We start from the raw sequence: 25,078 nt of genomic DNA on the forward strand, positions 1-25,078 counted from the left end.
TTTGTACGGAGATGAAACGATGACGTCATTGTTATCGTTGAAAATGCTATCGTGAAAATGGTACGACACTAGTAACTGGTTTCTATATTAGCTACTTTTGTAGTAAGTTCTACCAGCACGAAACATGGAAGATGACGTCACCATGCATGGTGATATCATGCGCGTGGTTAACGCATGGGACGTCATACTTAATGTCAGCTTAACGTGAATGGAGCGCCTGATACGTCACTTCCGTCCAAAAACGTTCCGAGCTATTTTTGACTGTAAAGTTAAACTATGCACTGTTCTCTCATTTACTGTCTATTAATCTAATAACTGGGATGGGTGTTCAGCATATCATGTTGCAATAGTTGTTGTAATGCAAAATTAGGTCTCCTTGGTGATGCTTGAATAAACCATGTACATCACGTCACTTCCCACTTTAAGTGACTCAGAAAACGCCCTGTTTACACAAAATTGAGTCAAAAGTTGACAAATTGTCAACTTCTGAGTCAATTTCGTGTAAACAGGGCGTTTTCGGAGTAACGCAAATCAAATAACCAGTCCTACCCACTGTCTTGTTGCCTAGAATATCGATTTAAAGCTGTCGCTTGCACACAAACAACCGCTGAGGCCGACTGTAAAGTGATTACTCAAACTAAAGGGAAACGTATGCTGTAAAATCATTGGCAACTTCCCAAGGAAAAAGTGTCATGGCTCCAACTGCTCCTGATCTTTCGATAAAAAAAACACTTAGCGGTTAATCTGTGGCCACACAGTCATCCCAACCTTTTGTGATCAGGAATTCATAAGAAATTCGTAATCTGAAGCACGGATAATTTGGTTTGAAGACAATGTGACGTCGTTTTCAGGTCGAGTGGATAGGTAATTACCGTAACCCCCCGGGTTCTGCCAGTCTAACCAGTTACCAGTTTTGTGGTAGTCATCATCTCTGACAAAACTTTTACGATTTGTTTCCAAAACACAAGTCAGGCCTGGTTGTTGGCATGTGTGCGTACTGCGATATCACGCAATGCTCCCTGTCCTGGGTACGAGTCACCGATACTACACACACACACATCACGTCTCTGACTCTGTGAGGCACATTCATCTCTCGTGTACCTAAAGTTTCACTGATTAAGCAGCTTAGTCTTTCTTATCCTCATTGATTTCACTGAGGTCTTAAAGGATGCAAATCAAAGTCTTTTGGTCATTTAAACACGACTCGGCTGTCAGGACTGGAGGTCTGATTACTGCAGCTGGTTTAGGAAAGGGCTTTACCTTTCAGTTTCACCAGAACATAAAACTAAAATAATGAAATCACAAAAAATGGTGGTAATAGCACGATGACCAATGCATTAATTTTCTTCGGCCTCACCTGTCGGTTTCCGCTGGGAACATTTACATATTCCCCGGTTACCCGGGTTAGCACATCCTTACGTAGGCAATGCGCGCCAGTTTACACGTCTGTTTACCGCAGGGCGATCACGGGAAGTTGTGACTCCTGCTTCCTCGAACAACTACGGATACAGCGTAGGTTTCTACCAGACAATCAAACGTGGCGGCGAAACGCAAGGTCTCAGGTAGGTCTATTTTTCTCTTCGTCTTCGTGATCTCACTCGGCTACACACCTGGCTATACACCTGGCTACAGGTGAGCACGGAGTTTGTCGCACAGGTCGGACAGGTGGTCCTGTGGTTACTGTCGCTTACATGTTTCATTTGTGACGGTTGTTGTTGTTGGATTCTGTCAAGTCTAGAAGGTGAATGAAAAAGAATGGGATAGATATGACAGACTCTCTTCTGGAAAATGTTTCCGGTGCTTGCATGGCTGAACAGATTTGTCCACGCGTTTCCTCGTTGCTGGTGTGTCGTTCAATCAGGGGTTGGAGAAACTGTCGCTGCGACAAACAGTTATTATTACTATAACCAATGAGGTTTAAATATAACGGGTGACTATATAAAATCGGGAAGTCTGCACAGCATGTGGGGTACGATTTGCGTCGACAAGTTACTAGGCGCGTCGTTCCTGTAAAAGTGTAACCATCGGTATGTGAACCATCCATTCCGAGCCCTGTGGGACTGGCGTACAATGGCGAGTTATCTATATAAATTATCTGCCAGTTATGAATTACGAGACTGGTGGTACATGCTGACAAACCTAATAGAGATGACACTCCCTTCAAATTTAGGCAGTTGACAGAATACCTTGTCTAGACTTGGACTGGTCTGCTTCGTCGACGTTAGCAGTTACCTTCCACCCGCGCCTAGGAACCATTGACACATGCCTCAGTAGGTTTGTTACAGGAAACTTGCGACTTACAGGAGGTTTAAGCAAGGAGGCTAAACCTGAATGCGTTAAGTGTTGGATCGACCAAAATGTAGAGGAAGAGGCATTTTTCCTCTGAGATTAACAAGAATTAAGTTGAGGCTTACTCAGGATTGCGGTGCCTGGTATTGGATTACTGTCTTCAGCACACGGGCTTAAACGTTTAACGATGATTTCAGTAGGATAATAGATGTTAAGCTCAACTTAGTCATTGTACAGCCTGTATGTATATAACAAAGTTAAGCCACAGGTATATTGTATTTTGGGAGCAACGTACAGCCGTCCTGAGGTCTGAACTTGTTTATTAAGAAGTTTACTAGGTTAAAATAAGCCCCTGATTTTGCCAGTTTGTTTGCTTCGGAATATCTTCCCATTCCAAACCTGCCATAACATATCCAAACTATTGTCAAAAAGGTCATTTGACCCCGACAAGTGCATGATAAATGATGTCATTGCCGCGCGGAATGACAACCGTATTGATACTGAGCTCTGACTGCGTGGGCCATCGTTACCTAGCAACGCACAACAACAAGTTATGCTACCCTCAACTAGGTTATTGAGTTCTTGGTATCCTGGAAGAAAAAAAAATAAAACATACATTATGACAGATAGTCGTGTGCAATACAAAATACAAGACCGTCTTTAATCGCTATTTCCGAAAAAGAACTTTCACATGAAATTTTGATTCACGCACAGCAGACAACAGAAGTATCCTTCTGTAACAGTTCTCGCAAGGATCGCTAGATCCCCTCGTCTCCAATTGATTTGTTCAATATAATCCCAAAGTGTTTTAGTACAGCCTGTCAAAAAAGTACACATCGTTCGCCCTGACTTGTAAACCAGGAATATAAAATGCCATGACTATGAGGTAAATCATGGTCTGCCGTGGGCGCTTATTCAACACACGCGACATGCGGGTACCGTCCTTCGCAGCCTGCTACAAAATCACTGAAAACAAAAGTCTAGTCTTCAGACATTTGGATTGCCTTTGAAGATGAGGCTCATTATAAGACGAGAGTGGGAATTAAAGTAGGCTGGTTTGTAAACATAATTGCGCCGACATTTGGTAGACGGGTAAAACAAGAATGGGTTTCTCTGTCGAGCCTCATTTGAGTTCAGTCGATACCGTATGAGGTACTAAGCAGCTACACAACACAACACAACACAACACAACACAACACAACACAACACAACACAACACAACACAACACAACACAACACAACAAAACACAACACAACACAACACAACACAACACAACAAAACACCGGTGTCTAGTAGAAAAGGGCAGGTGGACCTCCTCGGGCTCAAACTCCCGGAGCACTATTATCTCGGTGGGCCTGACTGTCTTGGGTCACCGAATAAACTGTCCTAGCTGCCCGATCCCGGCTGGCTCCCAGGGTACCCTGTAGGACGTGTCACCTCCCAAACGGGGTATATGGGTCATTTAGGAGTCTTACTGACCATTAACCTCATTACATTTTAGCATCAGATTGACAGTTTCCGTGCACGTATTAGATATACCATAGAATACTTATGGCATAAACCTGAAATTGTCGTAAAACAGTCAAATTGAACAAAGCAATGACATACAACAGACTATTTCCACATAATTGGGCCGCGTGATACATATTATATAGACAAGTGATCTGAACGTCCTGGGTATGACTGAATTGCGAAAACGCTGTTGAATACAGCGAAGGAAGACCTTGCTTGAGATCTTCATTCCGACATTAGATGACAGCATTCTCTGTCATCATCACCCAGGCTCACATTTTGTTAGACTTAAAAAATCTGCCGTGCTTACCACATTAACCGTGGCATTTATAGACTATACATTTTTATCACTTCCGCTTGGATAGACAGAGAACAACAGAAACGTTTTGCACGATATGAGATTGCACGACGACCGGGTCACGTCACTCTAGATAGCGTCTTTTGCCCACGTAGGTTGCATCAAAACGTCCTATGGAAGCTAAAATAACTTTCTGCCAAGTTTACAAACATCGCATTAGACCAGTTACTGAATACGCTGCATGGTTATCAAAGCAGTACGCACAAGTTGTCAATAACACTATCAGAGATCGTAAGGGAAAATGAAGTCATCTCCCCGCAAATATGAATACTGCCCAACGCCAATTGGAAAATCACGATTGTTCTTGGGGCGGACGTACACCGTCCTTCGATTAAAGAACTGACTGCTACATTGCTAATCACACTGGGTCGTTATCAGAAAACTCTTTGGATTTCTCAGATATGAAAAGGTAATATTTAACCGATATCATAAGTCACATCAGCGCTGACGCAGGCGGGTCACAGGTCAGGTGCTGTACCGATGCGGACACACCTGTCGGCTTATGGCGGGCTTATTTTCCTTGGCACGGACGAGCCTGTTGTTGTAACTAATCAATCTGTTTGGGCCGTTTCAGAATCATTGTGTGCTGATTGGAGAAAATTACTGATCTGAGTTGTGCTCATCTGTGAGGACTGTTCCAGCGGCTGCAGAGCGGGACACAAGGGTAGCAGTGCGAGTCTAGACAGTGGCAAGACAGAAAGCATTGTTTCGTCTCCATTCTTAAGAGGCAACTGTTGTGTCTTAGGGCTAAGAAATCATTGAAGAGTGGTGTGAAGATTACTGAAGATTATTGGTTCGGAAAATATCCTGCCTGCTGTGAATATACCTGGTAAAATGTCATCGGACCTGACCAACGGGCACATGGAAGAACCTTCCGCGGGTGAGGACGCGCCTAAGCCCGAGCGTGGTGGGCTGGACCAGGCGGCTCAGGACTGGGTGGCGGGCGTGAAGGAACGGGAGGAGCTGCGGAAGCAGATCCAGGAGAAAGACTCGGAACTGCTGGCCGCACAGAAGAAGGTATACGAGCTGATGAAGAAAGTCGAGACCTTAGAGGGGAGACTGGAGGTGAGACTATATCATTTCACTTCCACCTTTCTTGTCTGTCCCCCAATCGTCCATCTGTATTGCTTATAGGTATCATAGTGTAGCGCATACGAAATTGATACATAAACCTCTTATTAATGTGCATGTAAAGCTAACACAGTGGAGAAAACTGTGTATAGAATGTTCTATCTATTGGTCTGGTGACGCATTTCTGATCTTCTCAGCGGTGTTCAAGTGTTGCAGTCCGATAACTCAAGTTTCATATGTAACAACACGCTATTGAAAATCTTTGAAAAGGTTATTTTATGTTTCTACGTTGTTTTAGTGTGTAAGTTTAATCCACTGTTACTAACAGTGAGCCGACACAATCCGCTGTTATAGCCGGCACAACGCAGCGGTCAGAACGGGTACGTGTTGCCCGCTATAACAAAGTGACCCACAGGTGAGCAGACAGAGTTGACAGTTGTGTTTTAGACTCACAGTTTTTCAATGTCTCTCCATCCTGCTGACGTTTGGAGCTGCGGGTACGTCGTCGCCACATCCGGGTACGTTGTGATATGATTGCCATGGGAACCCCAGCTGACAACGGTGTAGTTGGCGATCTAGTCAAGTTTTTCTAGATCTACTGGGTGTTTCCACAAAGAATCAGCTTTGTTTCGATCCATGAAATAGAAGTTTCAGTGGGGTTTGATTTGATTGACGTCTTTCATTCATTTCGAAGGAAGGCATTTCAACACCTGACAGTAGCATCATTTATTTAGTTAGCAGTATGGAAAGTAGCATTTAGAGTTAACGGAGATGGCAAATATTGTGTGCCTTAGGTCCTAGATATTGTAAGGGAAGATCAAGGTATGCCCACTGACTTGTACAGTACAGCAAGTGCTATGGTTCAAAGTAAAGCCATAAACGCACATTCCAGAAAATGTATAGGAGCTATCGTAAACAGAGCAAGAGCGATAAGACAAAGATAACTACACAATAATAAGAAGATGCCAGTCAACAGAATTATTGATAGGATAGCCTAACCGTACAGGGGACCTTTGGCCTCTTTCCTATCTTAGCTATTTGACACGCCTATGGATGTAGTGTGGATGTCAAATTGGAACGGGTCTAGAGTGAAATTGACAAATGCTGTTACCTTTTCTTTTCATCAAGCAATTTACTCTTGAAGTCTTTTTATACAGTTTTCTCTGTAAGGCCCTGTATCTGAGAGTCGATTAAAGTAGTCAGCAAACAGAACCCCTTTACAGAACCTGTACAGATCTGTAAACAGCGACCAACTGTTATCAATATTTGAGTTGGTTGTTTATGGCGTTTGCTCTGTGAAACGCAGTGCTCAACGTGTGTTTAAGACACCTGTGGACACTCAATGATTGCCCAATTATTGCACAATTTTGACAAACATGGAAAATATGTATAACGATATGTGTAACGTTATCACTTTGTACCAACTTCTTCCCATTATGCGTACCATCATGACAATGGTAGTGACGTGCCCCACGTGTCATTTCTCTCTCTGATGTTATCTCAGCATCACGACTATCACACAGTTGCTTCCCAACCAGTTTTGAGCTACTGTCGTCACAAGTAAGTAAAATATGTTCCCGTTTTTTTTTTCTGTGATCTTTGCGTTTGACGTCATTTCCTGTCTTTCTCGTAGCTTCGAGAGTTGAACATCCGGGCTCAGGCGTTACTGGTAAGTAACTGAACTACATTTATGCACTTAGCGCTGTTTTAGAACCTGGAATCATGCACTGCCATTCGGCCAGCTCTTTCTATAACGACTCCGGACAGCATGTAATCAGACAGGCTGGCGTGCATGACACGCCCAGCTTTAAATCAAATCCTGAGGATTGCACCTCATAAGCACCCTCAACTGTCGCCATGGTCACGTTTATGGGTCGCAAATAGTTGGGTCCGTTCTAATTCAGTAACTTGTTCGGTGATTCACAATTTAGAGGCTTTTCAGATATTAAGTCATGTCTAAAGAAAGCCATGCCATCTCCCAGGTTGTCTTTATGCTATACTGTCTGTGCAGTTGATGCTATACATAAAGTCTTGGGGAAACAGCCGGAGTTTAAAATCGGCTCTCGCCGGTGCTAAAGAAACATTGCCTTTGTTGTCCTACCTCCCAGAGGGTATTACGTTTTGCCGTATATACTTCAACAAGAAAAACCAACTGTGCCAGCTTACAGTACTTTCCAAATAGAATGTGAAAGCTTCGGTGATGGCCTGGTAAAGCGATACCGCGCGTATGCGCTCGCTTATTTACATGGTCAGTAAAATGGATACGTTTACCCATGAGAAATTTTGATTTGCTATTCAAATTATCTAAAATTATCTAAATCAGAAAGACGATGTAACAGTTTGTGACCTTATGAAATCTATTTCACGCTGTCCAAACTTTAACACTAACATGTCAGTATAAAGACTAACGTTACCATCATATCGTACGTGAATCTGCCATTTCATTTTATTGTCATCATCAAAATCCATTTTCTATTCCGGTGCGAAGCCTGCCTCAGCCAAGAACAAAGTAACAGTGTAAATGAATTGGGGCTGTCCAGTCTGATCGCCTGAGCTGTCCTATCGAGCCTGACTCCGAGACTACGAAGACCTGTCACATATTAGTCTGTCTGCCCTGTCAGCCCTGTCAATATTTTGCCATCACCATGGCGACAGCGTTTATTCATGGCCTGAGGCACTTCGCGTTGTTTGTGGCTGAAAGGTCGGCCTATCTGACCGAAACATGGCTGGAGCAGAAAAAGTAAAAGAATCCTAATTCAAAGGAATTTCCATAATTCTACAAACGTATTTAGTAACGATTTCTACTCTGAAGCTTCCCTTTGAAAACCATTGCCCTGGGGGGCGGGCTGCAATCCAGGCTGACCCGACGAAACAAAACAGTTAACAAAAAGCTGCAAAAGTTGCAAGAGTCCCTTTAAATGACTCCGAAGAGCCACCTGTTAATGGCGGTGTGCATGGAAAATATGTTCTCAAGGGAGTTTCGGAGAATAAAGAGTACTGCATAACTTATCAACGCGAAGCTGAAATACATGTACCCGAGGTAGTTGGAGACCTAAGATAAGAACACTCCTTGGAATAAAGAATCACATTCGGCAAGTTAAGACTTCGTAACAAATTGTGTACACCCATTACTAGTAATTGTTTGGATAAACCCAGTTTGAATCAACTTGATGAAATTGTCTAGTTGGGGTTTCTTTCCCATCTGATCAATTGTGTTATAAAACTATAACCTCAAGGTGAATGTTTACAAGTGGTTGTAACATCTCCCGCTGCACAGGTGAACCACAGCGCCGCCAACGATCTTCCGAAGAGGCGAAGACACCCAAAGAGGCGCAAGAAGAAGAAGGGCGCGAAGGATAAGACTAAGGAGGAGAAAGATGAGGACGAAGACGAGCAGGACACCTACAGATACTACACGGTTTGTCCACTACGTTTTTCGTGCTGCTATTTATTAAAGACAGGCACATGCTTGAATCCCATAGGTTATAAAACAAATTAAACGTAGGGCAACCCGGTTCAAAGAGAGCGTACCAGTTATTCAGAGAAAAAAGATATATGGAATTGAAAAGAAATCAAAGCTAGGAAAATCAGTGATACATGGTCTAACTTGCCACCTATTCCGCCTCAGGAAATCGCTGAGAAGTTCCCCAACATGAAACTTTCCACCATCCTAGATGCAGAGAAGAAGTTCGTAGCAGCAGATGAGGACGGGAATGGGGTGAGTATGAGACACGTGCAATTCGCATGTCCGCTGCTTCATTCCTACATCAATGCAGCAGTGACTCTGCTTGACCGAAGTCTTTATTTTTTTGTCATTGACTCTTGGGGAGAATGGGCCTCGAAATGGACTGGCATTTTCAAAACCTAGTCGGATCTATTTGACGATATTCTAAGACGACATCATTGACACAAAATACTAAGCGCCCCATGAAGGCGATCTCACGACCTTGACCAATTCTATTTTTCAGACCATTGACGAGGGCGAACTTGAAAAGATCCTGGACACCGACAACACGATGTTCACTAAGGACCAGGTCAAAGGCATCATGAAGGAGGTGGATTTGGACGATACAGGCAACTTGGATTTCTTGGAATGTTTGGCGGTGAGTGATGTATATAGAGTAGTATGCTTCTGTAAGTTGAGGAAGCCCAGGTAGAATCCGATTTCCTGAAAAGCGTTACGCTTCCAGGTATGATTGACAGTATTGTGAGCGATGGAAGTCGGAACCCAGAACCACGTTTTCAGTTTTCTTCGAAAACCGGGATATCACACTATCTATTAGTATCAATTAAATACACGCGACCAGTTTTGTAGCCTACGATATCGCCATGTGCATAAAAGTTGGGTTTTCTTAATTCTCACATGAAAAACGTCGACCAGCGCCTGAGATCTGGAAGACGATATATTGTACCTCTTTATCTGCAGTCCCCATGACCACTCATGGCGAAATATCCTCTAACTACATGTACACAAACTCGTGTAGTGCACACATCTTAAATATGGGGCAGTCATCTATACCATATTTGTTGTTTTCTTCCAGATCATGGATCGTCTGCAGTCCCACAGAAAGACAAACCTTCCCTCCTCGCTTCAGAACAACAAAAGCAACGTCTGTGTAGTGCAGTAAGCCGACAGATCGCTAGAGGCCGTTGGCGTGGGGTGTGACCAAGGTCGAAGATTTCTGGGCCCTTTGCGACGAAAAACAAGTATACTAAGTAACACGATATTTTGTACATTCTAAAATGTTTATAAAAAAATAAAGCCTTTCATGCGTTCTTCTTTATATACTATATTTTTGAAATCATGACAATGAGAAGTAAATACGAAGGCTGAGTGTACGCATATACATAATTTTATGTATCCTGGTGAGTTTACAATTAACTTTTCATACGAGTATTGGTGTTACTGAGATCAGTTGAAATTGTCATGTCGCAGTAGAAAGTGGTAAGAGATATCAAGACCAATTGTAAAGGACAAAATCTGTACATTAGCCAAGCAAGCTTATGACTGCATAACGTTGCATTACCTGTCTATTCAAGACAGCATTCCTGAAGCAGGATTAGCTTTTGTAAGGACATTATCCAATACGTGTCATGGCTCTTTCCCCAAAGTCGAGGATGTGAAAATACAACCTTTACCAAATTATACAAATTCCATCTATTTCACACATACTTGAAATATGCATGCAGCGGTTATATACATGTACCATGATGGATAACCAAATACTCACTTGTTTTAGAGATGTTTTCCCACATGTACAATGTAACCCTGCACATGTCTGGTGGAGGATACCCGAAATATAAGCAGACTAGTCTGTACAGTGAGGAAAGCTTTATTTCCCAGTCTTCCCCGACACATTGGGGGAGTGGACACAATTCTGTACAAAGCATGGGCTCCTATCTTCACTTGTCACCCGTACAATACAAATACATGTACAAATTTATGTACAGACAAGGGTGACTACCTACTGTGGGATACTTATGTACACACTGTGATGTAGGTGAGACTGAGGCCACAAGGGTGCTGGCAGCACCTCTCTTTAGTAAACAAAAATCAAATGACATCAGTAAACAATATTGACAACAAGAAATTGGTTACGATTGGGCCTATACAAGATATTTTTGTTTAGATAAACACAATTCTATACATGTTACCGAGATTGTACTCAAATAAAAACATTATTTTCATCAATTAGCTCCCAGCCACTGATTTTCCTTTTTGGACAATTCATACAAATATCAATTTCATGTCAACACTGATTGTATGTATTACTGACTGGGTTGGTGTCTCTACTCCTTCTGTGCTCTCTGGCTAAGTCAGACCAACAAATCCATATACAAAACTATATCAACCCAAACATTTAAAAAAAGTCTTTTACAACAAAATGCTGTATAAAATATTTAAAACATAATGCTCATTGAGCACACTACAAATGTATATCCTCAACAAAATATACAGTATTATCAATGTTAACAACACCCATTTCACCTGTCATCTAGCCTAGCTATCCACAAGTTAATTTTCACTATCAGTAAATTCCTCATCAGTTCAAGAAGGAAAAATGGTACAAACTGGACAATAATGGATCAATTAATTACAACCATTGCTGATTCAAACACATGACCACTCAGGCACTGGCAAAAACTGCAACAAAAAGCTATGTTACACAGCAGGATATTTTGAGACAGTAGTTAAGAAGTTCCGTGTCAACTGTGTCGGCCATAAGGGCTCACTTGGGTAGACTTGTACACTAACTACCTTTCCTACTTGCCAGGTCTTAAGTCAAGCCTTACTAAATGATTCTTGTTCAATGAAGAAAATACTTCAGCTTGATTCTGCTATTGCCTACTTAAGCACACTGACAGGGGTGCATGTTGACGTGAAGTTGTCTTTAAATACATTTGGTGTGTATGGATGATGATAAAGCATTTCTTATGAAGCCTTATCTGAAAAAAAAACAAAACAACTAAGGGTTGAACTCAAGTAGTAGACAAACTATCTAGGGTTACCCATCAAGTTGCATAGGGATACTACCTATATCTATACTAGCAAGATAAAAAGGTTCCCTTGAACAGCTAGAGCATTCTCCGAGAACTGTCCCAGATGGCAAGTTTATCCACATGGCCAGGCTAACTCCCACTATTAAAATGACATCCAACGTGAACTACACAGACAGAACAGCACAACACTTGGAATAACCTACTAGTAACACAGAACACCATGCATATCTACTATTGGTTGAACCAGTAGATACTGTGTCAGACATACATCATACTGTAAGTGGAGGGATACAGGGAATGTGGTCACTGGCTGGTTATTTCCAACAAGGCGATCTTTAATGAATGGATTTTGAATTCAGAGTAGATACATTCTAGAAGAATTTCTGTAATTATTCACTAAAAAGCATCTACTTTTATGTAGCCTGATCATTTACAATAATTGTTGTTTCAACCTATTCTTTCTGGATTTATGGATGCAAAAGTCTTGATGTAAAAAAAAATCCAGTTCATCAAACAACAAAACCCTTAGTCTAATACTGTGTGCAACACATTACTGACAGTTTGGTTTCATGAAAACATTGTTCATAGACTAGACATTTGGACTACCTAATGTTTGTATTTCATATTCCTTACTTTCAAACAAATAATTCTGTAAAACTTCCACTCTGTTGTTCAATGCTTCTTACAAAATATGCCCTGTATGACTCACAGCTGGGTAATTATTTTCCGATCCGGTCATCCCCTGCAAACTAATACATGTAGTACGATCCACAGTGACGGGGCTGTTACTGATTGTAGAGGTTTCCTGTGGCTGTGTTCCTCCAAACTTCCTACAGTAGAAAGTGGACAGTCATCTGAAGCACTGTGAGTTAAGTTTCTGCAAGTCACACATGAAGATGGACTGTAATGGCCATTGTTATGTGAAGTCACCAGGATTCTCTAGCACTCCCCAGGATGTGTCTCAGCGTATGTCTGTCACCAAATGAAGTTATTGCCTGTCGATGGTGTTGAAGAACCATTCGGTGAACTTGCGCAGCTGTGCAGCAGCTGTCTGGGACTCCTCCTGCAGCCGCACGTTGTCCTGCCGCAGCTGCTCATTCTCCGCCTGCAGCGCTGCCTTCTCCTGACGCTCCTGACAGAACAAGGACAAATGTTTTGAGTGTGATATTGTCTGGATGGGAACTAATCTGTTAATAATCAGATGTGCAACAACAGTATGGGGCCCGCTGTTCTAGCATTGATTCATACAACGTGAGGAACATTTCTTTCCCTGGAAAGACTAATGAAGCATGTAGAATTTTCACGCGTACCTTTCTCAGCTCCTCCTGGAGTTGGCGCACCCGTGTCTCCAGCTCTGTGGAGCGCTGAAGGGCTGACTGTGGTCTGTGGGGGGCAGAAACATGTGATCAGATCCACAACTCAACAGTATACTGTTGGCAGTAAAGCTAAAAAATGTATTCTTGATAACTGGTCCACAAACAGTACATTCAAATTAACAAACAAATAACCAAAAACAAACCTTCTCCCTCTCTGGGACTCCTCTGGGTCTCTCCTTAGCTGCTGCTGTAAGGAAACAAAGACAAGGAAATTTGTACTTATTTTCTGACAAATCTAGCACACAGCCTTGGTCTCCCAAGTACAAAAGCACTATCTGTGCAATAAATTAAGAAAATGCATTACACAACTTTTCCTTGATCTGCTATAGCATAAGGGTAAGAATGATCTGGGATGTGATTTTTTTTTTTTTCATTATTGTTGTTGCTGTTGTGGCCATGGTAAGGTAATCTCCAAATGAATAACCAATAATCTTTTCCCAGGCTAAAACCCACCAGCAGCCTGTAATTTGCTGGCAGAACCTGGTGATTGCAGGTGAAAGAGTTGGGAACTGGCAGTTTTGCAGGCTTGATGCTGGCCTAACAAATACATGGCTTAGTGCATTATGAGTCACCACTACACCTGCTGTTGATTCTGATGTGGTAATTTCAACTTCAGCAAAGCACAGCTGTTATGATACTCTCACTTGAACTTCTTTGTTGTGTTATACACCACTGGGGGTTCACTAGGAAAGCTGTTGCATATTTATGCTTGCCATTATTTCCAAAGTATGGCTACACATCGCAGCTTGTCTGGAAAAAAACATATTCCTCTGAAAAAGTCTTTCCCAATTTGCATGCTATTCCAAAGTTTCTATAATTTGGTCTTTGCACAAGGTATGTTAATATTAATATCATATTTGCTTTTTGCCGACAAAAGTTCTGAATTGCAGGTTCACCAGTTGAAACCCACTTTAAACTCTTCTGGAGGAAACCATTTCTGAAATTTGGTAACCTCTTGAGGCTTTGTAGAGAATGTTAAGACTGTGACATGAAACTGTGACCAAATTTGTAAGTGCTTTATTATAGGCTTATCTTCCCTGTAACATTACAGAGATATCCTCAGGCATGTACACATCATTAAGTGTCCAGAAATGACCTTCTTTTGCTCTAAGACTACCCTACGAGAAAGTATTTCTAGCAATAAAATATCTAACTGGTAATTAATATCGCTGTCATAAAGTTTGGATTGCCATTAATTTGTAACCCATGAATTCAATAGTATTGAAGTCACCTTACTGCAACTGTACACCAGGAAAATTCAGCTTCTCAGAGTAATAATGGTTTACAGCTGATCCATAATTACCACCATTACAACCACTAATCACTGTTTCCACCAACCTTATTACATGACGTTATCCTGGTAATGCTATGCACTCTTCTGCATTTAAAAAAACTCACTTTCAAGTACTATCATTTGTATGGCTTCCAAGTCTCTTATGGCTCCAGATGTCACCTTCCTCTTTTCTACAACTTTTGCACACTGAATATCATTTTTCATATGATGTTCGTAGAAACGACACCAGTTAGACATTTTGTATCACTATGTGCACTGTACTAGCAGACACACCAATGTGAAACTTGAGCTAATTGCCTAACTGAGCCCATGTCTTCACACATGACTCACCCCTGCGCTCATACGTGCGGACGGCTGCAGCTTGTTCTCAGGGTTTGTTCCACCAGACCGATCCTCGCTTGCCTCTCCTGATGGTCTCGTCTCTGTCTCAGGTGCTGGTCTGTTCGCAACTGGAGAGGGTCCGATACCTGTGACAGAACACGCCATTGTTACCACCTGGATGCCACAACACAGTAAGGGTTACCTGGGTAACAGAGTTACGACTTTGTCATGCAGGGGCTGGGGTTGGTTGTTAGGTCGGCACAAGTGTGAGTAAACCCTGGTGCAGCCAGTATCTGTGCCTCATGTGAGCAGGCAGGAAGGCTGCCACGCTGATGACCACGTACTGCTCACAGCTGGGAGGGGCTGTAAATATAGCTGTCTGGCCACAGGAAGTCAACTCTGTGGTTTAGATACACTGTTACTGAAACACAAAGGCTTGTCCATTGTCCACTGGCCCCAGCTCCGACAAACTTTGTCAAATTCTTAGGTCCTCAGATTTACAAATGAGCCTACTATTAGTACTAAGTACACATAACGTCAAATCAATAAGAACTAGACAACGGCAAGGACAAACAATAGGTTTTTGCAGGGGCCTAAAAAGACATTTGTGCAATATGGTGGCTTTCAAGCTTGCTCATCACTCACTGAAATACATTGGGCTGTTTGAATAGAGTAATTCAGTGCTGAAAGCAACCAATGCAATTCCTGTTGGACAGTACGACACAGGATCAATGTATTGCACCAGGGAAAGTGGCTGCAGGGCACATAAGTGGCATTCTCAGGGCGTGTGAATGGTGTCATATGGCAGTCTGCTGGTGACATTGGACATGAGATTAGAGAAGGTTGGTGAGCAGTTCAGGAAGCAGGGTAAGAAGGTACATGTACATGTGATACAAAGCTGGGTCAAGTTATAACAGTATCTGCAGTGAAGGAAATAGTTAAAGACCAGGGGCTACAAATTAACTGGATTAGCAAACAAAGGGCACATAGGGCCCACAGCTCCACTTCATTGTTCATGCAATAAAATTCTCTGAGATTCTCTGGAATGAAAAAGTCTCTTTTCTAACAGTAAAGATACAAATATGCCTTTCAATACAGTGATTCAGTCATAACCCTTCTACATTGTAAGTACAGCCCTTGAACCATTGCTCTTTTGATATTCACATCTATTATATATCTTACACATATCAGTCAAAACAACTTGTCAAACTGATATCATCCACAATGTCAAAATTATGAACATGTACGTACTATATATGTAGTATGCCTCAACGAGAATTCAAGTGAGACTCATGTGGAAATACCATATGGTTCCACACCATTACAACATGGTTTATTTTTAGGAAGAATACAACACTTGCTATGGTATCTAGGAGAATCTTTAAATGTCTCTATGATTCATAGTATGAATGGTAATACATTGCACAATTTAGTCAATCATTCAATGTGTGTTCTGAGTTATTTTTGTGTGTGACTACTCCAAAATTGAGAAGCATCTTCCCTTAACTAGAACAAAAGTGGACAAAAGAGGAGATGAAAAGGAAATTTGTCCAGACACAACAAGCAGCAGAAGTCACAGCTTGATTTTAGTTGGAGTTATGGAGGAAGCTGCAGTAAGGGGCAGGCATTGCACAGGGGAGGGGGGCTGTGCCGACATGCACGGCTACAGACTCCCAGCATGCCATGAGTAGCCGAGGTCACCAGAGGTCATTACCCTGTACAGAAAGGTCCGAGAGGCTGGACAGATCCAGTTCCTTCCCCCAGTGGGCTGTAACCATGGTAACAAGGGCGGAGTCAGACAAGGGCACGTCCACAGCCAGGAATAGCTAAGTAGTACTTCTACTGTATAGCAGTTCTACTGTATAGTTTAGATATTATGATGCAGAATGGCTGCACAGAATGGCCTGTGAAGGGGTGCTGTAGATGTATCCATAAAGCTTGAATCAAAATGGCTAACATAATTAGAAGACCAACAAAACAAATCACTGTAATATGTCTTGTAGTACAATCTATAGCTTCAACATTCACAATGGTTATTTTGACATCCCATAAACTTTTGTGCCAGCCAAGAGAGAAGCAGCCAGTGGCATGCAGCAAACCCTCTGTTTGCCCAAGGGTCCTGTTACAGCTTGCACCATCTGGCCATAAAAAGCTATTGATTCTGAGAATTTCTCTTGTTGCACTACAATTTTCTTTGCAGGTTCTACATGTACAATTCTTTTTTTCACTTATAGTTCATTATAGTTGGTTGTAATTTTTGAAAAACCACCATCTTCAACATTATCTAGACCTCCACACAACCGTCTCTTAACCAAGGATATAGAATAGTCCTACAACATCACTGAGTATGATCGAGCTGAGGGTTGAGAAATTTAACCACAAAGATTGACTGTTTCTTTCCACCAGTGTTCGTCATATACATCCAGTAAACAATGAAAAGGAAAACATGAACTGTAAGAAACCATGGGACATCTCTGGCCAGACACTCTGGAATCTCCCTACCTTCAAACTGTTTGGCTGTCTCCACCAGGTTGTTCCAGTTGATACCGGCGGCAGGATCAGGGAGGGGTAGCATGTTGCCAGGGTAACCCTTGTCACGCCCTCCTTCTGTAGACATCAACGCAGCACGTCAGGGTGATTCCATTAGGAAAGATTTGGGAGGGGTGGATGGGGAATATCTCCCAGCTCTTCTGTCTTTAATTTCAGTTTCAATTGCACATGCCCTCAGGTATTCTTACATTGCACATGCCCACAGCTACTCGGAAAGCCCATTCATTTCAAAAACACTGCCTTTTCTTGCATTTCAGCATGCATTAGGTGACCTTCCGATTATTGTTTTACACTTCATATGATTGAAAATGTATGACAAGAGATGAAATAATGAGGACATTACCTCTGACATGTGCAGACTGGGCGCTCATCCTGGTGGGGTATGTCCTCAGCAGAGGCACTGCACTGTTAAAGGTTGACTCTCCGCGCCCTGCACGGTCCAGCGAATCATGGCTGCTGCTGCGGTTCATGTTCAGGCGTGACCCGTTCATGCTCTCGTCCGACACGGTGCGCGGGATGGGCGGTCTGCCGGGGCCACTGGCACCGTCTCTGCTGTTGGAGGCCTGGGGTACAAATGTATAAACCATGTTTCAACACTAACATAAACAATGCACAATCTGTGGCAAAACAGTATTTTTTTGACTGATGTGTAAAGGATAAGCAGGTTTCTACCTCTTTACAGTGGGAAACATTGGAATGTTCCAGTAACACATTAAGCCATTTTGTTTTTGGAACCAAGACTCTGTTGAGGGTTTGTCCAAAATAGTGAGGGATGCAGAAAAAAGCACAGTTTTTCATGATCTCCAAAACTTTAAAGTGAATCTAAGGCTTTTCAGGTCTATACCAATCTGATAGGAGCTTCATTAGTTTTCTGTACCTGAATTTCTGCCTCGCTGACATCAGGGTTGATGAGTTTCAGCAGATCCTCCTGCATGCTGGCAGCCTGCAGCAGTGCCGCCGTACGAGAACTCCCCCGCGTGGCGATGGACCCCGGGCGCGACCGAGTCCCCGCGCTGTCGTCCAGCACCAAGCTGCGTAACGAGGCCTTTGGACTGCTGCTGCTGGCGCTGCTGCCACTGTCGTCTAGCGCGTACTTCTTAGGGCCAGCCTTCTTCCTCCGCTGAGTGGGGGAGCCTTGGGACTTGTTAGGACTGGGATTGCCATCTGTAAGGAACAACGGCACAATCAGTACAATTACAACAGTTTTCAGTACATCTGCCCAACCAGAGATATAAGTGGTAGATATCCACTAGGCTATGGAATCAGCAGCTATTACCCTGCATGTCTGGGAAACGGAAGCAAGGACTTACAAGTGAATCACATGTCACTGGAATGACCTGTTATGGACACTGCTTTTCACAGTACTTGTACGTTGAATATTCTGGAACTCAGATAAGCATCAGCTGAGGATCCTATTAGCTCAGAGCTGTATGCCACGGATCTATAAAGAGCAAATTACCAGTGAGAATGAGGTCAGAGGAGCCCACAGTGTGCCAGCGGTGACCTCCTGTTTCAGCATTAGGCAAGGTACCAATACTAATCTAATGGAAGTGTTGGAGATAACAGGAAGTTATTTAACCTAATTTCAGAGACACGGCACAAGTAATTGTATGAACCCTATGAACGTAGACTCACATCTGTGTACATAAAATGTACATTCATTGTTAAGATAATGAATCATTTGAAAGTTGTCCAGCTTACGAAGTTACACACACAACAAATGGGAATGTGAAGTATGTCATGAACAACATGTACCACATTGTTGATGCAGTGACAAATCTCCTTGGCAACAATCCTAGATCTCTTGTAAGCCTCCAATTCCTGACATGCAGAGATATCACATGTAGATATCACTGGTATCACATGAAGGCTATTTTAGTATCACCATTGATCTGGTGTATGGAGAGCAAAAGAGTGTTTGATTTAGTACACATAACAGCACAGCAGTCTGCCTACCTCTGGTGCCCAGGTTGAGCCTGTCCCTGTGACCTTGCCCTGACCCCAGGCTGCCATCGCTGGACTGGGAGTGGGAGGACACCTCGCTCAGGTTGGAGGTGCTGTTGGACGGGTCCTGTGGGCCGACTCGCGGGCCGTCAGGGTCCTGGCCTCTCATCTAGAAAACAGGGTCAGGAATATGTTTATACAGTATCCTCAGAGTTCAAAGGGAAGATTTTTTAAAGAAATCTGGAAGGAAATCATGGCCAATTTTCCCTTTTGAATCCGCATAAGTTTGAAATTATAGTTTAAATTTGCGACTCTATAAGTATTGATGGTATCAAGTATCAAAATTTACTGTATATTTTCATCAAAACAAAATTTTGTCATGTGAAAGCAGGTCCCACCTTCTCCATAGCCCTGGTGATGCTGCTGCGGTACCGAGGATGCTGCATGAAGTCAGGAACACTAACAGCATTCTCAGGAGGGGTGTGGAAATTCTCAGCAGACTCCCCCACATGCTGAGTGGAACCTTCCCGATCCCCTGCCTAAAATAGTACAACATCAAGGTCAGAGTGTATCTAGGTCGTTCCAAGAAGGGCAAATATTTTTCACAAATCTGTATAGATGAAGTTACTACAAGTATCTTTATCGTCTATCAAATGAAGTGACAAGTAAGTTACATCCCATTTTGAGTCCAACAATATACAATGTAGTATACATGCTAAATTATAACTGTTTACATTTCTGCTCTATAAAGTAGGGTGGAGGAAACAACAGCTGAGCAGGACCACCTCCTGGCTAGTTAAGTATTCAAACATACACTCATGTAAATACCATATGTAGGTGTTAATAAAGAGCTACGTTACCACAGTCAGGGAGATAGTATTTGCAAAAGATAATACAGAGTACAGTATAGCTTCCTTCGATCAACAGTGACCATGGTAAAACTGAAATTCACATCAGCCCCAAAGCATTGGCGATGGCTTAACAGTCCGATTTGAGAATGACAGTCTCTGCAACATAAGATGTTGTATACAGCAATGTTTTAAAGTCTGAGACAAACAGTTGTCACTCACCTTCATAAGGTTTGTCATGGGGATCATGGCTCCATCCAGCCCGCTGTCTGTGGACGCTGTACGCTGGGTGGACGGGAACTCCGGCTCCATGTTGTCTCCTGTGTCATACCACTTCTCATCGCTGGTGCTGGTGTCTGTGCTGGACAGGGTGTTGTTCTTACTGGAGTCACTAGAGTTGGGAGTCTGCAACAGGCACAAACACAGGGATGTAAGGGATCATCTCATCTTCACATGTCCTATCCAAAGGGACATACTTTTGTATGAGGACAAGTGACCCATCTCTTCCAAGCAGGTGTATGGTTCAGGGGACATACACAAGGCTATGTCACTGCTTTTGAGACTATTTTGAAATAAACAGAAAGATATCCAAGTTTGAAATACAGAGAGACATGGGAATAACAGACTCTAGCAAGAAAAACAAATGAATGAACTGTCTCAGCATATTGTCAGCTAACACTCATATTTTGTGTTCATGGAAAATATTCTGTGCTTGTTGTCAAGGAATGGTAGATAAAACAAAGTCAAAGGTAGGAAGGGTCACTTGGGGCTGTGCAAATAAAATGTCAAGCAAAGGAAATAAAAGGCATACAAACCAGAACAATATTAACAGAGAAAAGGACAACAGAAGCAAGAAGCAGTACTTACATGAATTAAGAAAGGACAGCAGTAGTAAGGAAAGAAGGGAAAGAGAAAAGTCTGGCCGGGAGAGAGACAGAGAGGGTATAAATGTGTGTAGATGTTCAGTCTGTAGGAGTTGTGAGTAAATTCCTACTTTAAAGGTAAAGTGTTGGTGAGGAGTAACAAACATCTGTACTGAAGCTTCTTACATATACAAATGTACCCACAGTACCTTGAACTATTATGAAATCTGACATGAGAGGTAGTGAAGATTTCGCAAACTTGTAAATGTGGTTTCATGTTTGCTGTTAGGATTTTGGGTGTATTTCTGTTGCAAGGCTTTCATAGTCACATCAAGCCAAAGGTGAGGATATTACTGCTTCCCTTATGGCACAATAAAACTGTCAATCTTTTATTTTGCATACTACACTAGTATTGAGGCCTTTCCTACCCAAATCGTTAGTTTACTGTTTCCACCTGTACATGTACATTGTGGTTATTCCTGAATGCATATTTCTTCACCTAAACAGCCTACGAGTAAGCCACAACTGCAATCCAGCAGGCCATGTACCTACTTCCCCATATAGAAGACTGCAGCCAGCATCCACAAGCTGTGCCAGGGGGCTACACAGCAGTTTGCTGTACTGCAAATGCAGTCAGAGGTGGCTAGTCAGCTTAGCTAGGCCAGCCAAGCTCATTAGCCATGAATATGTGCAGGTCTAGCTGAAACCAACGTTTCTGTTGTCTTTTATACATGAGTGAAGAAAATTACTTTTCTTGGATATTTGCTGATTTCAATACATGAATTTCAAGTAGATGTTGTGCTTTCAGTACAGCATATTTCAGCATCTTTTTTGTACTCTTTCTTGGTACTTCAGAATTTCAATCTAAACTTTCCTTTCAATAACAAAGGTACATGTATCTTATAAAAGAGAATTTGTGTGTAAGTGTGATTGGAGAATGAAGATCAGGGAAATCAGTGATGAACATAAAACACTGCAATAGAAAGGGACAGAAGAAACCAACACAAAACAGAACTAGTGTACACAAACAAAGTGGCCTCATGGCAAGGAGTAAACACAAAAGGGAACCTCCAAACATCACCAGACCACAAAGACAGACAGCTGAACCGTGCACAAGTACAGCACACTCTTGACATACATAATGCACATCAGGCGTATGCAAATGCAATCAGGCAAAACATTAAACATACATGAATGCAAGTGAGGTGCACACGTGACTGGCCATGGACATACCTGGCCACTAGTGAATCTATCTTAGGTCAAAAGATACATTCTTAGACATGGCCAAAAATAAACAGGTGGGAAGGAATTGGTCACTTTGACAATTGACAGTAAAGCCAAAATCTGTACCATTATCCCTTAAATTGAAGAAGAAAAGTCTTTTATCTCTAAATTTGTATTGAAGAACATTCATTAACTGGTCTTAATCGCAAATGCAACTAAGAAGTAGTTGGGGCAGGGGACATTCCACACATGTCTTCCATACAAGTCATGCCATAGCCAAGGAAATGGCTCCTTTTGCAAACACAGCTGGATCAATTGGAACACTTTCAGCAAGTATTAAAAAATACATTAATAATGAAACAGATGCCAAAGGTGCTTGAAAATGGGCCAGATACAGATATCACCAACAATATTCATGATGCTTTAGAGACATTGCAGAATACAACCACCTTCAAGAACTTGTTTATGCAAGATTTTCCACAATATTTCTCAACTCAAATGACTAATAATGTTTGACAGCGGATAGCGGATAAGTAATCATATCCTATAGAGTTTCATGTTGATATAACCAATCTAAGGTAGACATTTAACTTCAAACAAAACACAACACCAGGTGAAGTAATACAATGTGACACCACATCCACACACTTACATGCATGTTGTTCTGCCTATGTGCTCTGTTCTGCTGGTAGTTGATGTTGCTGGATCCTGACTCCATGTACATCTCAGGCTTGTAGGCCCAGGCCAGGTCTGCTGCATCTGAAAGGGAAGCTGTGGCTTCAACACCTCTGCACACATGGGTAGTCAGGGGTACTCATGCACGGGGATTCTCCTCAATGGGATCAACATTCTTCATACAGTAGCATACAGCAACACAACATTGTTCTGTTCTTGCTAAAGACCTGGGAGTGAGTGGCATTTTTCTTGGGGTAGATTATAGAAGTATAATCTTTTAATTTGGAGTTTTACGATTTATACTGTTCCTGTAAAAGGATATGGTAGACATTTGTGAAAGTAAAATCATATTGGTGTTACTTTTATGATAATGATGGTAATAACAACATTTATCGTGCTATGTATAACATACAGCATTTGATACATTCCTTTCCAGTAAAGATCTTTTATTTATTTATTTATTTATTTATTTATTAGGATTCTCCATTTGGAGGGTATGGCGAAACAGGTGTTAATAACACCTTTTCAAAGCCGCCATACACACATGTGCACATGTTCGCAAATGTCTACACGCGGCGGGGTTACACCGCCCCTTACGGGGTGATATACCCTTTCGCTGGCTGATACGGTATGGAGGTTCGCCAGGCCTCCAACCGGGTGATTTGAAGTGAATCACCAACTCCAGACAGAAGGGTTTGTTCCATCTCACACCGCACCATCGCACGTGTGGGGGTTCTTTAACGTGCATGGGGTGTGACTCTCCCCATACACGGGACCTCCATTTAACGTCCTATCCGAGGGACGGCCCTAGCCGAAGCTAGGTACTCATTTTTCACCTGAGTATAGTGAGGAAATCCATGTAAAGTGCCTTTCCCAAGGGCACAAGATCGGTGACACGCAGCGGGATTCGAACTCGCCACCTCTCGGTCACGAGGCACAAATCCCGCCGCTGCGCCAGACGATCTCACAATGTCTGATCTAGATCTAGGGCTGTTCGTGAGTCAATCTGAATGGACAGGGTTGCAAAGAGTTGTGAGCTCAATTATACAAGAACAGTATGTTTGAAGTAGACGAACATGAGTATTTGAATCTATCCCATTAATAACAGCAATTACAGAGTAATAATGGACCTTATATTCATACTTAGTTGCAGATAGTTAACCTGTCAAGTTACATTCTGTACAGTCGGCAAAGGGCACTATTACTTAGAAACTGCTAACTCCTACAGAACAAGAAAGTCCAGTACGTCAGTAGAAAGACTGTTGCCTTACCGTGTGTGTCAACATTCTCAGCATGATGTCTCTCCTCCATCAGACTGGGTTCGTCCTGCCCCACCAGCAGGGGGAGGGTGGAGGACGGCGAGTCCCGGCTGTAGCGCCCCTCCCGCCCACTCATCCCCTCCAGCACCTGTCTCCGCAGCTCCCCGCCCGAGTCACGACCATGCCCGTACTCATGACGGTAGCGGAACTGGGAGGGGCTGCCCTGGCGAGCGTTTGGGGAGGCGGAGGATGACCTCTGGGGCTGTGTAGTCTGGATAGCAGCTGGGAAGAGGGGGAAAAGAAACATTTTTTCACTTTATTTGCTCTGGAGAGATTAAATTGTTGAACCTTCAGGGATTTTAGGGGCAAAAGGTGCTGCATTGTTCAATGAAATATCAATCCTTCCTTTATACCAGATCTGATGATATTTATATATCTAAAAAAATCAAGCAATCATACCTGATTGGTTGGACCTGAGTGAGGAGTTCCGTGAGCTGGTTAAGGTCCGTGAGGCGCCAGACACGCTGTCGTCGTCAGAACGTTCCTGAGATGAGTGGGACGAGACGCTGGACTCCAATGTGGAGTAGTTGGAATACTGGTCCGACAGGCCCCTGGTGTAACAAACACAGTTTGGCAAGGGAGGGTCCTATCATGCTGGAGTTTGACAGAACTGCAGGGAATTTCCTATACCACATTGATCCTCCAAAGACTTGATGTTGGTTAGGATAAGCTTTTGTATGCAGTTTTGCTAATTACCTAGTTTCTCCAGACACAAACAGTTACTGGAGTCCTCTTTGTTAAAAAAATCTACACTCTACTTTTGGTAAATCACATATAATCTTGTTCATCAAACATTCATATTTGTTATTTACAATTTACAAATCAAAGGTTTCATAAAATTCTACATATCTGTTCTATAAATTTGATGCATGAATAGACCCAGGTACAGAGATCAGAATATTTCTCATCTTCTGCATATAAATCAGCTTTTC

General features: G+C 42.5%; 2 protein-coding genes across 7 annotated transcripts in view; one reads left to right on the forward strand and one right to left on the reverse strand.

Annotated features, from left to right (window-relative positions):
- The first annotated feature begins 1,380 nt into the window (after positions 1-1,380).
- LOC118415867 (myb-like protein X) lies at positions 1,381-11,648 on the forward strand. Its single transcript, XM_035820726.1, has 7 exons — positions 1,381-1,562; positions 4,735-5,225; positions 6,865-6,900; positions 8,509-8,649; positions 8,860-8,949; positions 9,200-9,334; positions 9,773-11,648. Exons 2-7 carry the CDS (start codon positions 4,995-4,997, stop codon positions 9,857-9,859), a joined length of 720 nt encoding a protein of 239 aa, XP_035676619.1. The 5' UTR covers positions 1,381-1,562; positions 4,735-4,994; the 3' UTR covers positions 9,860-11,648.
- LOC118415347 (signal-induced proliferation-associated 1-like protein 2) overlaps positions 10,549-25,078 on the reverse strand; it is a 37,310-nt gene continuing 22,780 nt past the window's right edge. Inside the window, exons 16-30 of one of the 6 annotated variants that reach the window (XM_035819893.1) lie at positions 24,546-24,697; positions 24,099-24,368; positions 22,805-22,911; positions 20,933-20,983; positions 20,288-20,470; positions 19,616-19,756; positions 19,230-19,386; positions 18,151-18,437; positions 17,617-17,836; positions 17,226-17,330; positions 16,438-16,491; positions 14,733-14,869; positions 13,252-13,292; positions 13,043-13,115; positions 10,549-12,864 (exon numbers count right to left, since the gene is read on the reverse strand). In XM_035819893.1, coding sequence (XP_035675786.1) covers positions 12,721-12,864; positions 13,043-13,115; positions 13,252-13,292; positions 14,733-14,869; positions 16,438-16,491; positions 17,226-17,330; positions 17,617-17,836; positions 18,151-18,437; positions 19,230-19,386; positions 19,616-19,756; positions 20,288-20,470; positions 20,933-20,983; positions 22,805-22,911; positions 24,099-24,368; positions 24,546-24,697 — 2,122 coding nt within the window. In that variant the 3' untranslated portion in view covers positions 10,549-12,720. Of the gene's footprint in view, positions 12,865-13,042; positions 13,116-13,251; positions 13,296-14,732; positions 14,870-16,437; positions 16,492-17,225; positions 17,331-17,616; positions 17,837-18,150; positions 18,438-19,229; positions 19,387-19,615; positions 19,757-20,287; positions 20,471-20,932; positions 20,984-22,804; positions 22,912-24,098; positions 24,369-24,545; positions 24,698-25,078 lie in introns of all 6 variants that reach the window. The other 5 variants (XM_035819883.1, XM_035819918.1, XM_035819900.1 and 2 more) reach the window with 5 other exon arrangements.

This window comes from Branchiostoma floridae, chromosome 1 (assembly GCF_000003815.2).
Source record: "Branchiostoma floridae strain S238N-H82 chromosome 1, Bfl_VNyyK, whole genome shotgun sequence".
Lineage (NCBI taxonomy): Eukaryota > Metazoa > Chordata > Leptocardii > Amphioxiformes > Branchiostomatidae > Branchiostoma > Branchiostoma floridae.